At 38.3% G+C, this 13499-nt stretch overlaps 1 protein-coding gene across 3 annotated transcripts in view; it reads right to left on the reverse strand.

Annotated features, from left to right (window-relative positions):
• Positions 1–13499, reverse strand: part of slc6a5 (solute carrier family 6 member 5) — a 106790-nt gene that overhangs the window by 32851 nt on the left and 60440 nt on the right. For 2 of the 3 annotated variants that reach the window (XM_003214676.4, XM_062967799.1), the window contains 3 exons: positions 8706–8818; positions 8297–8428; positions 7675–7774 (listed from right to left, as the gene is read on the reverse strand). In XM_003214676.4, the coding sequence (XP_003214724.2) occupies positions 7675–7774; positions 8297–8428; positions 8706–8818 (345 nt within the window). Of the gene's footprint in view, positions 1–3973; positions 7561–7674; positions 7775–8296; positions 8429–8705; positions 8819–13499 lie in introns of those variants that run through there. The other variant, XM_062967798.1, reaches the window with a different exon arrangement.

Consider the following 13499-nt stretch of genomic DNA (forward strand, 5'->3'; position numbering starts at 1 on the left):
TGAAACTGGATTTTAAATTTTTGTGACTGTTTTAGCAGGATTGTATGTTTTTGTTTGATGATGTTACTTTTGTTGTATGGTTTCCTGTCAGAACCCTGCTTTCAGGGCCTGGATTACGGCACCAGAAATCAGGGTCACTGACATTATGAACTGATAAGACACCTGCAACACATAACCCTGAGAAGAAACGGCTGCTGGACTTGGCGGGGAAACTTCACAGGGGTTTTGTCGGGCGGGAACTATGTCTTTGAATGAGGGGGAGGGTATATAAAGGAATGCTGACTGGTGCCTCACATTCTTAGCTTTTTCATGTCGATTTTTCCTATAGTAAAGTTTCTAGTGATAACACAGCGAGTCTCGTGTCTTCATTTAGGAGCGGCTATAGTGAGCCAACAGTCTCCTATTGGCAATTGAAGGTTTTGCTTATGTTGGAAACCTCTCTGAGTCCTCTGAGGGAGATAGGGCGGTATATAAATAAAGAAGAAGAAGAAGAAGAAGAAGAAGAAGAAGAAGAAGAAGAAGAAGAAGAAGAAGATAATGATAGTGAGTCTTAGTAATGTTCCGTACCTGATAAAACTCCTTCACAAGAGTTGTGTAGTTCATCTCTAGAGTTGCAATACTTTAAAAGGGTTTTCATAACTGAATGGTTTCAACTGTTTTTAACCTGGCATATTTTGCTGGCCATGCTACTGTTTAATGCTGTACATCTAGGAATGATTTTATACTTGCTAAATTACATTTTGAAGTATAGGTATTCATGTTGTTGTGTGCATTCTTGAATTTTTAATTTTTGCTGTATTATATTGCTCTTTATGTTCACCTCATTTTTTAAGTATTTATTTTTGCTGCCTTGGGTAGAACGGGGAGGGAAGGCAGGCTGTTAATACAAACATTTAATAGAGTCATCTCAACAGTAGTAAAAGGTGGGTGTGGTTAAAAGGAAATGTTGAAGTTAAAGGCTAACACTTCAACTTCAATAGCATGTTAACTTCTTTATTTTGAATACAGTACTACTTCAAGTATCTCAAGTAGTTTGCTGTAGCCCTGCCACTCAGTGGCCAAAGACAGAACCGCACAGTTTTACTATATCAATCTTTATTTAAAAAAATACAGGGAGAAATCAAATATATTCTTCATGGGTGTTGGAGGAAAAATCAAAAGAGCAATCTTTTTGGCTGTTGTGCTCTGTAATTTTATTGATTTTAGTTGTGTATAATGTTATGGATTGTTTACTGAACAAAATAATTGTTCAGTAAGGAACCTTATACAGGAAATCATTAGGAACAAACAACAAAAACTCTTGCATTATGTGTCCCTGGGTTTCTTTAGAATTGTTGGATACTGTATGAAAAAGATGGTGTGTTAAATGAACCTTATAACCAAATGTAAATCTCTTTATTTTCCCAAATGGGCTATTTTGAGGAATCAGTAAAGGAAAGGCAATATTCAATTATTTATCAGGGGGTTTACCATCTGTTTACGGGCACCATAATGTCTTAGGTGCACCGTGTTCCCTCACTTATCGCAGGGGTTACATTCCAGGACCACCCACAATAAGTGAAAATCTGCGAAGTAGGGACAGTATATTTATTTTAATATTTTCACATTATATTAGTACTTAGGTGGCCTTTCTCCCCTTCACAAGCCCCAGGGAGGCTTGCGGAGCAGAGGCAGCCAGAGAAACGGAGAAAGGCGGAAGCCCTGAGGAGGAGAAGCAGCAGCAACACTTCAAGGGAAAACTGCCCCTGGACACCGATGAGAGGGAGGGCGCATGCGCAAAAGGGAAACTGACACTCAGAGAAAAACCGTGAAACAGCGAGTTCGCAATAAGCAAACTGCAAAGTAGCAAGGGAAGACTGTACATTCAAAAACCTATGATATTGATAACCCCAAGTACTACTTAATATAGTAAAAAGTTGTTTAGGGATGTAGAGTCAAAATCTAACATAATACTTGTTGTTGTGTGCCTTCAAGTCATTTCCAAGGAACAGAAACTCTAAGGTGATCCTGTCATAGGGTTTTCTTGGCAAGGTTTGTTGAAATGGGATTTGCCTTTGCCTTCCACTGAGGCTATGAGAGTGTGACTAGCCCAAGGCCACCCGGTGGTTTCCATGGCTGATCAGAGACCCCTTCTACACTGCCATATAATCTAGATTATCAAAGAAGATAATACACATAATCTGCTTTGAACTGAATTATATGAGTCTACACTGAGTCTCTATTTCAAAGGAGATAATCCAGATTTTATATGGCAGTGCAGAAGGGGCTAGAGATTTGAATCCTGGTTTCCAGAATCCTACCCCAATGATTAGACCAATACATCACACTGGCACAGCTGCCAGATTAACATAATTGTTACCCCATAGCAGCTATGGTCTAAGTGAAACTACAACAAATGCAGAACATTTTCTGCAACTTGATCATTTAATTCAGTCCAGGTTTACGCTCGCTCTGTGCAACAATACTTTTATTTACTGTTATGTTTAAATTTATTGTTTTTTTCTAATTTGGAATTTTTATTATAATTAACATGTTACCATCATTTTATTTTATTTTATTGATATTAAATCAAGTAGTTGTGGCATTGAATGTTTGCCATTTAATATGTATGTTAATCACCCTGAGTCTCTCTGGGGAGAGAGGGCCATCTGGAAATGATGATGATGATGATGATGACCACATGTTTGCACAAACTGCATTTAAAAAAACCTTCCACTAATGCTGAAAATGTAAAACTGCTAGAGCAGCAAGCCTGTAGTAATACAGTGACTTTTTAACTATGCCCTCAGACATTTCACAGTGGGAAATTGAGACACATGTCGCTGAGAAACATCAGAATGCAGTCGAAGTATCAAAAGCTATTAATGAAGAGCAGCACACAAGGTAGGAAAGGCTGCAGCAGTTTGCTTTTGCCGGAAACTTACTGGAAAGGGAAAGCTTTCACCTCTCCTCTCCACCCTGCTGAGTTAACACCGTACTTTTGCAGTCTGAACCTAGTTTGCAACAACTGAAGTATGCTGAAGACAAAGAAAGAAAGTGGAAAGTAGGAAGAGGAACTGAGCCATTTTAAAAGCTGCTGAATGAGTAGCAGAAAATAAGATCAATCAGGATTTCCCCTGCCAAATTGGGACAATTGAAGGGTGTGTGTTACACAGGTTAAAGAATTTAGAAACATTTGCCACATAACATAGTTATTATCAAAAGCTTTCAACACTGAAGCAAAAAAGCTCAATGACAACCTAAAAAGACTTGCCACGTGGGATCTGTGGCTACAGAGGGTTTCAAGATACAAATTTAAATACGTATGTACTTATATTATATAAACAAAGCAGCACTAAATATGCCCTGTTGTAGTAAAACTATAGTTAGGACTACCTCAAGGATAATTGACAAGCTACCTTTTTGTATATAGGTACAACTATATCAGAAAGCATGTGTATAACAAATAACAGAAGTGCATAGAGAAGCAATTGATAAAGGATGGAAAGAGTTGTCACCAGACTGACAGAATAAAGAGCTTGAAAAGAAAAAGTCAAGGATATTGAAGTTGAAAGAGTGCTAGCAATGTTGTTGTTGGGGGGGGGGGGGGGAGCAAGATCAGCCAGTACAGGCAGGCCCCAGGTTACAAACATCTGGCTTACAAATGACTCATAATTAAGAACAGGGTGAGACAACAGGATGTGAGAGAAATCTACCCCTAGAAAGGGAAATCTACCTAGGAAGGTTGGCGGTTTGAATCTATAGGATAGTGTGAGCTCCTGTTGTTAGCCCCAGCTTCTGCAAACTTAGCAGTTTGAAAACATACACATGTGAGTAGATCAATAGGTACCGCTTTGGTGGGAAGGTAATGGCACTCCATGCAGTCATGCCAGCCAAATGATCAAGGAGGCATCTATGGACAATGCTGGCTCTTTGGCTTAGAAATTGAGACCCCCCCCCCCCACCAGAGTTGGACCCGACTAGACTTAATGTCAAGGGGAAACCTTTACCTTTACTAAATTTCATGGGGGGAAAGTGTCTCAGCTGAAGCTTTGACTTACATACAAATTCAACTTAAGAACCTATCTTGTTCATAACTTGGGGATTGTCTGTAGTAACATCAGGGTTGGATGAGGTAAAATGATTTATGATAGAAAATTCATGCATCTCACACACTATTGTAACCTGTAGGCTTTTAAAGGAATCATGTGATCTCCCTTCCCTGAAGTTCTTTCCAAAGAGAAAAGAGCACAGCAATAGGATCTCTTGACTCCTTTTCTTCTACTTCACATTCTCATCTAGCACTTGAACATGTAAACAGAGCAGATCTACTCTGAGACAACTTATCTTCAGTGGTCCTTAAGCAGAGCTAAGAAGAAATGGTTAGCAAAAAGAAAGAAAGTCGGGAATGCCTTGCTTGAGGCAGGAACAGAATCCTGTTTGTGTCTCCACTAAGCACCAATTTCTTACAGCTTGTAAGGAAGCTGTTTTATGAGAATTCCTTCCACTTCCACCTAGGTCTATAATGTGTTTCTATTACAATAAAATAGCACAAAGGGGCAATACAAATCTTATAAGCAGGTCTTAAAGTTGAAATGCCTTGCAATATATCCAGTGAGCATTCAATTCATTTACAGTAAGTCAAACCAGAAGATGTAAAGAGAGATGCCTGACACTTTAATGCTTCCTTCTTGAGACATACAGCGGTACACAATCACCCATTTCATAAACAACATCTGGTGCAATGATTTGGGATACTGCAGTTGCTGCTGTAAATGGCACAGGCAGGGGTGGGAGGACCCACTTCATCACGGATCTACAGACAATACAGTCAAGATGGGTATTCTTCATTTCTGACTCAGGCCTGTCAGCAGCTTGTTTAGATCTAAATCTTTCTCTTAGATAAGGGCACATATGCCTTCCACTGGTTTCCATGGAAATAGGGTATGAGCATCCAATGGCTTTCAAGCATAACTTCTTCTTTTTCAACTAATGTGAGTAGTTAATTGTAAAGAATGGTGAGTTAATCCACTAGACATTTCATAAAGAGTGCCATTATTGGTATGTTTCTATTTATCTAAATCTCTAGAGTTGTTTTTGCTTCATTTTGAGAAGTCTGAAAGAAGCACCCAAAGCCATTACTCTTTAGGATTTCTCCAGTTCTTAATATTGCATTTAAAGGTCAATCATGCCTCCATGAAGGATGGCCAATCCTTTTATTCTACTTTTTTTAGATATGAAGAGGTGTCAGGGTCTGAATAAATGGTGGGTGTGAATCAGCAAAATATGGGGAAAGGCAAACAATAGTCCCCAGACTATAGGCCCTTGTTAGTGGAAAGAGTTGCTTTCGTGGGTCACAGTCACACTATACTGTATAATTATAGCACTATTATACCACTTTAATTGTTATGGATCCAGCCTAAGGATGGTAGTTTGGTGAGGCAATGGAGCACAATGGGGAGATTTCAAAATGCCTCTTCCTGCACCGTGAGTCCTAGGATGCCATATGATGAAAACATGGAAGTAGAATAACAGTGCTATAATTCTGTAGTGTGAATGGGGCCCGGCTTTGTGTTATTCTTCAACACAATCACTGTGATTGGCAAAAAGCTGCAATTTACAGTATCTGACATGGACCTATAAAGCTATTGGCAGGAACTTGGATACCCAGTCAGAATGACTGATCTGAAATCGACTGCACTGCCCTCAGACTGTCTTTTTATATCGTGGCTCAGCTTGCCTTCCTACTTTCCTGCTTGGTAACTAACAGCAATGTTTCAGATGGCCATAATGTAAAGGCAGCCCAGTATCATTACTCACAGAGCACTATATGTCATAACCTACCCAAAACCATTCAAGTCTGTTAAAATTTCCAAAATTAGAGAAAAGCTACTAGTGTTGATGCAGAATGGGATGAAGAGGCAAGGAAATTGCAAATGATGCCTCAGCAAAAGCAAGTGTAAATTCTGCGGAATAGTTTTGCACACTGGTTCAACAGCTTCTAACTGAACTGGCAATAACTAAACACCAAAGTGTTCTGAGAATTATCAACAAAAATCAACTCGGTGAGCAACTCAGCATAATAGAATCCATGCTGAGAACACTTGAGAAAGGGAGGAAACTCACAACTGCTCATAGAAAGGAAGCTCTTCTGTGCCTAATAGTCATATCAGCTATCAGAAACAGTATGCTGTGTATTTTTGACTGATTCAACACAGATTTTTAAAAAGATAATGAGAACCTGATCATGTAAATAATGCCAATGTTTACCCACCTGAGGTCAAGTTTAATTGTAATAAATTCCATTTAACTTATTGATAGGACATGCCTAGACGTATAAAAAAATTGTTTGAAGATCTATAAGAATAGTTAGAGTATGATTGCATGGAATGGCACAAGCATATTTTCAAATGCTTTTTGAGTTGATGAAGAGAAGCAGGGGAGAAGTGGCAACCAGATCCATTTTGGAATCCAGGTCTCATATTACCCACTTTCCTTAGTGGTGGGGTCAGAAGGTAAACATTCATACTCTGTGTTACCAAACAGTATATCTGGAGGAAACCGTGGATCAAGATAGAGGTGTTTCTATTTTTGGAGAGATAGTAAATATCCTGATTTCTGTGTATATTTCCAAAACCTTCTACTCTCTTTCAGTGGTTTTGGGGTAGACATCTGTACCATGTTCCCATTGATTAAATGGGTCTGCTCTAGCTGAAAGAAACAATTGGATTTGGACAGAACAATTGTATTTCTTCTAATGTTACAGGTCACAATAAAAATGTATATTTCCAGAAATAACTTTGTGAATATAAAAGTTTAATAAACTTGTTTTTTTTAGCTAATTTGGCAAGTCAGTAGGCTTATGGTTTATCCTGATCAAGAAATCACAAACCTTACTTTTTCTGAAGATGCTGGACAAAATAGAACCATGTTCAGCTGCAATGTCTTAATAACAACCAAATACTCTTAGCATATTTGCAGGTTGAAGAGAAATGGGGTAGCTGTTATGTGAGAATGCTGCATTCTGAACATGCTTGTATAAAGCAGCATTAGGAAAGGTTCAAAAGCTGGGTGTTTAAAAAGATCTCATTTTTTCTGCCATATCTTCCATGTGTGCAAGAGCAGCACATACTTCGTTAGTCTGTAATTAATAATATTGGTGAAAAAAATTCCTGCTTGAAGACCCCACCCATTAGATGTAATATATTGTATTGTATACATATTCATATCGTTTGTAAATGAAATTGTTACAATTGCAAGGACATGGTTGTGCAATCATTCTTAAAATAAAATAAATATAAGCCATTTGTAGAATTTGAAACTTGCTTTCTGAAAGCCCGACTGCACAAATTTATGCCAGTTAATTTGCTTCATCATTACTTGTACATTTCCCATTGCTATTAATTCTACATTCACATTAATTATATTTCACTGCTATCTATTTCAAATGACTTAATAATGTAACCTTCCCAGCTGTGGTGATATGAGCAAAGCTAGGCTTTTCAAGTGGAATTCAAAATAATTGCTTGTATGTGCTCTTTAAGGCTTATTTTGAAATGATGATGATGATGCCCTTCATTTCTAAAAAAGAAAAAAAAAATCTCTGTATTTTATTTATCCCATTTTCATATACACTGATCACATATCAACCATGCAACATTTGTGTAATGGACACATAATATATGTTTTTCTTACCATAAATGTATGAAATGCCAACAAGTTCAAAAATGGCTATTATAACCAGAGAGTAAGATGCTGCATAGGTGTCCACAAGCTGCAACATGTACATTCCACCCTAAAAATAAAATAGGTAATTACTGACAGAAATCCACAAAGCTATTTGGAGCTTGTCTATCAGCTACGCCTGGCTAACAGGTTCAGAAGTGGCACAGATTTGGGTTATGCCCAAAGTGGCATAACTGAGGGGACCAAATTCAGGGTATCTTGGAAAAGTGGAGAAACTTCACAGCCAATTCTGCTACCACTAGCAAAATGCCCTGTTTTACAGGGATGACTGACACCAGTAGATCAATATATATGCAACTCATGTCACCAGTAACATGGTGTAACTGGAACCTTCATGGAGGAAATGGTCCCCATAGTGATAGAATCCCATCTCTGACCTATGCTAACAGCAAGTAGATCTGGAGGTTAGGGCTGCTATGAAAACCTATTTTAAAATTTCACTTTGAGCTATACATTTTCTTTTCAAAGAGAATAGTTTCATGGAGCTATTACTATTAACTGTAACATCAGCCTTTTTCCACTGGAAGAATGCATAGCACATAATTTGTCTATGTCAAGAAAATGCTTTTACCTGAGTGATCATAGGAAAGCCCATGATGAAAAAGGAAACACAGCAAACAAGAGTGAACAGAGGCTTGTGGGTACGTAAATACTTCGGAAACTCATCCGCAACTGATGTCACTATTGTCTCAATAGTGGCAAACTGGGAATGTCAAAGAAGAGAACAAGTAAAAAAAGAGTAAATGTAGAAAAATACATGGCATATCTAATCCTTTTCTTAAAATCAGAAAACAGAAGCTTTAGTATGCAGGCTCTTTGAAGATTTTCTGGTTCACTCTTCAACTTAAAGAAAAGCCCATACTTTAACAAAAGCATCTCTGTCTTGAAGATGTAACCCCTTATCACTCAACATATATATAATGTTATGCATCATGTCCTCTAATGAACTACAGGAAAGTAGGTGAAAAGCCCAAATTTACCATCGTGTCCAAGCCAAGTGTTAGGAGCATCAAGAAGAAAATTATAGCCCAGAATGGTGAAAGAGGAAGCCGAGTTAAGGCTTCAGGATATACTACAAAGGCAATTCCAGGACCTGAAAGTAAGAACACAAGAAACAGATATTGTTATGTTGGTCTGCAATACCAAATAATTTTGAATTAGTTTATAAAATATAGAAGTTTCTGCTTCCTGCTTTCCAAGTTCATCACTATATCAAATGGTCACTGAATATGTGTTGCAGTGCTAAACCTCTTTAAGAGATAACGCTTTACTCATTTTCCTTAAGAGATAACTCCTAAAGAGAGGTGGGAGATAAAAACTGTAAAAAGATACCAAATGGCATTTGAACAGAAACACAGATTTTGCTATAAATATTGAATTACATATATGCTACAATAAAGGAATGAGAGAGACAGCAATGTTTTGAAAGTATTTTCACTATGCTCTGATGCCTCTTAGGAGCATCACTATTTAATTCTATTCTAAATCAGGGGGTTGGACTGGGTGGCCCATGTAGTTCTCCCAAGATAGCAGGAGAAGATTGCAACTCATTGAAAAGTGAATTGACATTCTTTAGGTCTTTTTACGCTACACAATCATAGCACTATGACTCCACTTTAAATGCCATGACCACATCTTATGGAACCCTGTGTGTATTTTGGTGAGGCATTAGAAGAGCTCTCTGCCTAAGAATTCTGAATACCTGTTCCTAAACTTCCAATTCCAGGTTTCCATGGAATAGAATCATGGTAATTAAAGTAGAATCTCAGCCCTATAATTGTTTATTGTGAAAGGTCCCTTCTTTTTGGCCAGAGAAAGGATGGTTTGTGGCTGCAAAAGGGGGTCTGCATGCAACCAAAGGATAATAGTTCATCCACCCCATTCCAAAATGTGCATAGATGCATGGGCCCTGGAATTATTTTTACTTTGATGCACAAGATGTTGTGAATTTTGCTTACTTACAAATTTGTAGGGGAGGGCAAATTACTTTCCCCATCTATTATCATCAAAACATCCTTAAATATGAAGGCTCCTATATGTACTCTGCATTAGAAGTGTCATCCATGTGTTCATAGAAACTTACTCCTAAGTAGATGTGTACAGGTTAGATTGCAGACAGTCTGTGCTATACCAGAGAGGGCTCAAGGACAATAATTGTCATGATGTTTCTTAGATCTTGCTCATTTAGTACACTTTTGATTGATAATTCCAAAGGGGAATAAACTACATAGCAATCCTGGCAGTCCAGTTTTTCAAAGTCATTTCAGTAGAGGTTCCTCACATTTTCCCATGTTTCAAGGTCAAGACACAGAGAAAAGAATGACTGTGTGAAGCCTTCTTCACTATTCCTTTATGTTATACCTACCACACATAGATTTCTACCTACTACCACCACTAGTTTTGAATGATGCTATTCTATAGCAGAGCTACTCCATTTCAGCAGCAAAATTGCTAATTTTAATATGCACTTTACAAAGTGTTTGGGATATCCTTGACAAACATTAAAAGTATTGCTGGTGGAAAAATATTTTTATTGCTGTGATGCCATGCAAGCAGCTCTCTTTAAAACCTGCTGTTAACTGGCAGTTTTTTCTGAGCAAAAAGGCTTAGGGGACCTTATATATTCATGAGCATGCTCTTTCATCTCTTGATTAAAGATTTCTTCTTGACTGCTGTAGATAAGAAGGTTGTTTGCTCTAGCATTTCGCATCTGAAAATTAAATTAAGGAATCAAAATAATGAGTTCCTAGAATTCATCATACCCTCTGGGAAAATTTAATTGAAGAAAATGAAATTGCAAATCTCCCTTGATTGGGATTCTCTAAATTAATCTCATGGGCAAGTAAGAGTTATGCCCAGCAAGAGTAGGATATATATTGGGCCAACTACTATATTTCTATAACTATTTGTGTAAAACAAACATTCTTCATTTTTCCAGAATAAGTCAACATTTAGGCAATGGTCCCACTCAGCATATGACTACCACCATGTTTGGATACAAAGCAGAATATAGCTACTTCCCTTACTACCCCCAATTATCTCATGTACTTTTCACTTTTATTGTGGTAAGACTCAAAATAACATATGTCATGTATAAGTTGACCTGAAATGTAAGTCAGGGTTTGAGGGCCAAAATTATGGATTTTGAGTTAGCCCATGGAGACGAGAGTCATTTCAGAGAGGGAAAACACTAATGCTGCATCAGGAGGCCACGTTCCTTGACCATCACTGCTGCCATTTCCCTGACCAGGTTTTCAAAAAGGCCAGAAGCAGCATCATTCAGGCACAACTAGAAGGGGTCCATGCTTCTTTTAGGTTCCCCTAGGATCCAGGTAATCTTTCTCTTCCATTTCCCATTATACTCAGAAAAAGGAATGGTTCCATTTTTTGGTAAGAGTTAAGCTAAGGATGAGCTATGGATGCATGGATAAGTAAACCTAGGTTTTTGGTGTTGATTTTTTACTTAAATTTATAGACTTATACATGAGTATATGGGGTATACATTCTACAAACTGCTGAAGTTATTTGGTTCTGAAGTTTTTGCTCTTGTCTGCATTAAAGATATAAACACTGAATATTAAGCAATGTACTCATGGTACTGATCTTTTCATTCCCTTCATTCACTGTTTTGTTGTCATGTGCCTTCAATTTATTTCTGATTTAGTGACATGAACCTCTCATGAGGCTTTCTTGGCAAGATTTGTTCAAAGATTAATCTTTTCTGTCTTCTGAAATGAAGGCTGGATCTATGCTGCCATATAATCCAGTTCAAATCAGATAACCTGGATTCAGAAACTGGATTATATGGCAGTGTAGATAGGGTCTAAGAGAATGTGACTTGACCAAACTCACCCAGTGGATTTCCATGGCTGAGTAGGGATTTAAACCTTGGTCTCTTGGTTTGTTTTCGAACGCATAAGCCACTACACCCTACTATCTCTCTCCTTCCACTAGGTTCCGGCAAAGTCATTTTGTGTTCTGTCTTTCATGTTATCTGACAAATGTAGGATTTGTTATGAAGTTCTTGTACTTTGGCAAATGACAATGAGTCTCAGTTTTGCATGTGTAGCTGTTATTTGGCTAGGTATTTTCTGTCAATAACTGGACAGAATGTTAGTCCATTTGATGAAAAAGAGATCACATCTCTCCACTGAACAAAACTGTCAGAAACGGCAGACAAACATGGGGTGTTTTTCTAAAGTGGATAATTCCATTCTTCCATTCTGTGAAAATGAATGACTTGCATTGCCTAGACTGTAAAACAAGCAACAGAGGTCACATCAGTCAGGAAAACAAATGCCTACCCTGAAATGGCTGCTTCCCCTTAAACAATAGGCAGTATGTTTTTCCAAAAGTGTTTTATGGGAAGCTGAAGAGGTATTATTAAGCTAAAGCCTTTCATGTTTAAACAATAGGAACAGTGTGCTCTGACAGAAATAAGGGAAACTGGGACTTCTAAACATTTTAAACATATGGGTACAGGTTTACTTGATACATATTCTCATATACTGTTTTTCATCACGTAATAGTCACATTTGTTGCCTTTTTTGGTCCAAAAAAAGGAGGCGCCCTTTTAGGTGCAATGTTTTTTTTATCGCGTAATAGGTGCACCAACTATTATGTGATTTTAAAAAATGCACCTAATATTCACTGGGTTTTGGGTTTATTTTTTAAAAAAAAACCTTTTTAGCCTCTGAGAGACAAGGAGCAAGGAGGGAAGAAGGAGAAGATCCTGCAAACTTCAGTTTGTTTTCTTTTTTACAGACTCTCTTACCTCCGAGAGAGGTTTTTTAAGAGCTTGCTTTAAAGGTGCATTTTCTTTATGTCTCAATGTACAGGCAACTGAGAAAGAGATTTTTTCTAAGGGAGGAGAGAGGATTAATGCGATGAATACATGAAGAAAAGCAAGAAACAAATTTTGGGACTCAAAAGAGAGAGTGATACTATTATGCAGTGGGAACTATTATACAGTAAAATACAGTATGTATCTATTCCAATAGTCCAAGGGCGCTTCCAGACAGGCATTTATCCCAGGAACGCTCACGTTTAAAAAAGCCTGTGCTTTCTGGGATGGGTGTCCAGATGTTCTCCCGGAACTTTCTGGGAGAACACCCGGACACTGCCACCCTGTCCCCAAAAGCCTCCCAAACCCCTTTAAAAAGTAAAAAAAAAAGTACTGTGTCTCCATTACAGTGTTCCAACAGCTCTCCTGGCACATAGCAATGATGTGCCAGGAGAGCGGGGGGGGGGGGGGGGGAGGAGCGATTCCCCCTGCTCTCAGGGCGCATCATTGCTACGTGCCAGGAGAGGTGCTGGAAAACTGTAATGGAGGCACTGTAAGTTTTTTTTATATTTAAAAAGGGGTTTGGGGGCTTTTGGGGAGGGGGGTGTGCTCACGGTTTTCCGAGCTAATTTAGCCTGGAAAACTAGAGGACTGCTGTCTGGAGTGCAGTCCAGACAGCAGAAGTACTAGATTTATCATGTATCTTCCTGGAAGGCACAGAATAAACCCACTATCAAATTAATTCATCACAAACCAGGGCTTTCCTGGTGTGTGGCGAATTCATTTGTGTTTTCCAAAAACATCATCTGGACAGCCCCCTTTTTGTTGTGGGAAGTCCAGCATTAAAGGGGCTGTCCAGATGGGCTCTAAGTTGCTGCACCTGAGGAGAGTATGGTTCTATGCACTTTTATCCTCAGAATAAGGCAATGGCAAATGTTTTCTGAATAAATCTTGCCAAGGAAATCTTATGATAAGATTGCCATCAGAGTTA

This window comes from Anolis carolinensis, chromosome 1 (genome assembly GCF_035594765.1).
Source record: "Anolis carolinensis isolate JA03-04 chromosome 1, rAnoCar3.1.pri, whole genome shotgun sequence".
NCBI lineage: Eukaryota > Metazoa > Chordata > Lepidosauria > Squamata > Dactyloidae > Anolis > Anolis carolinensis.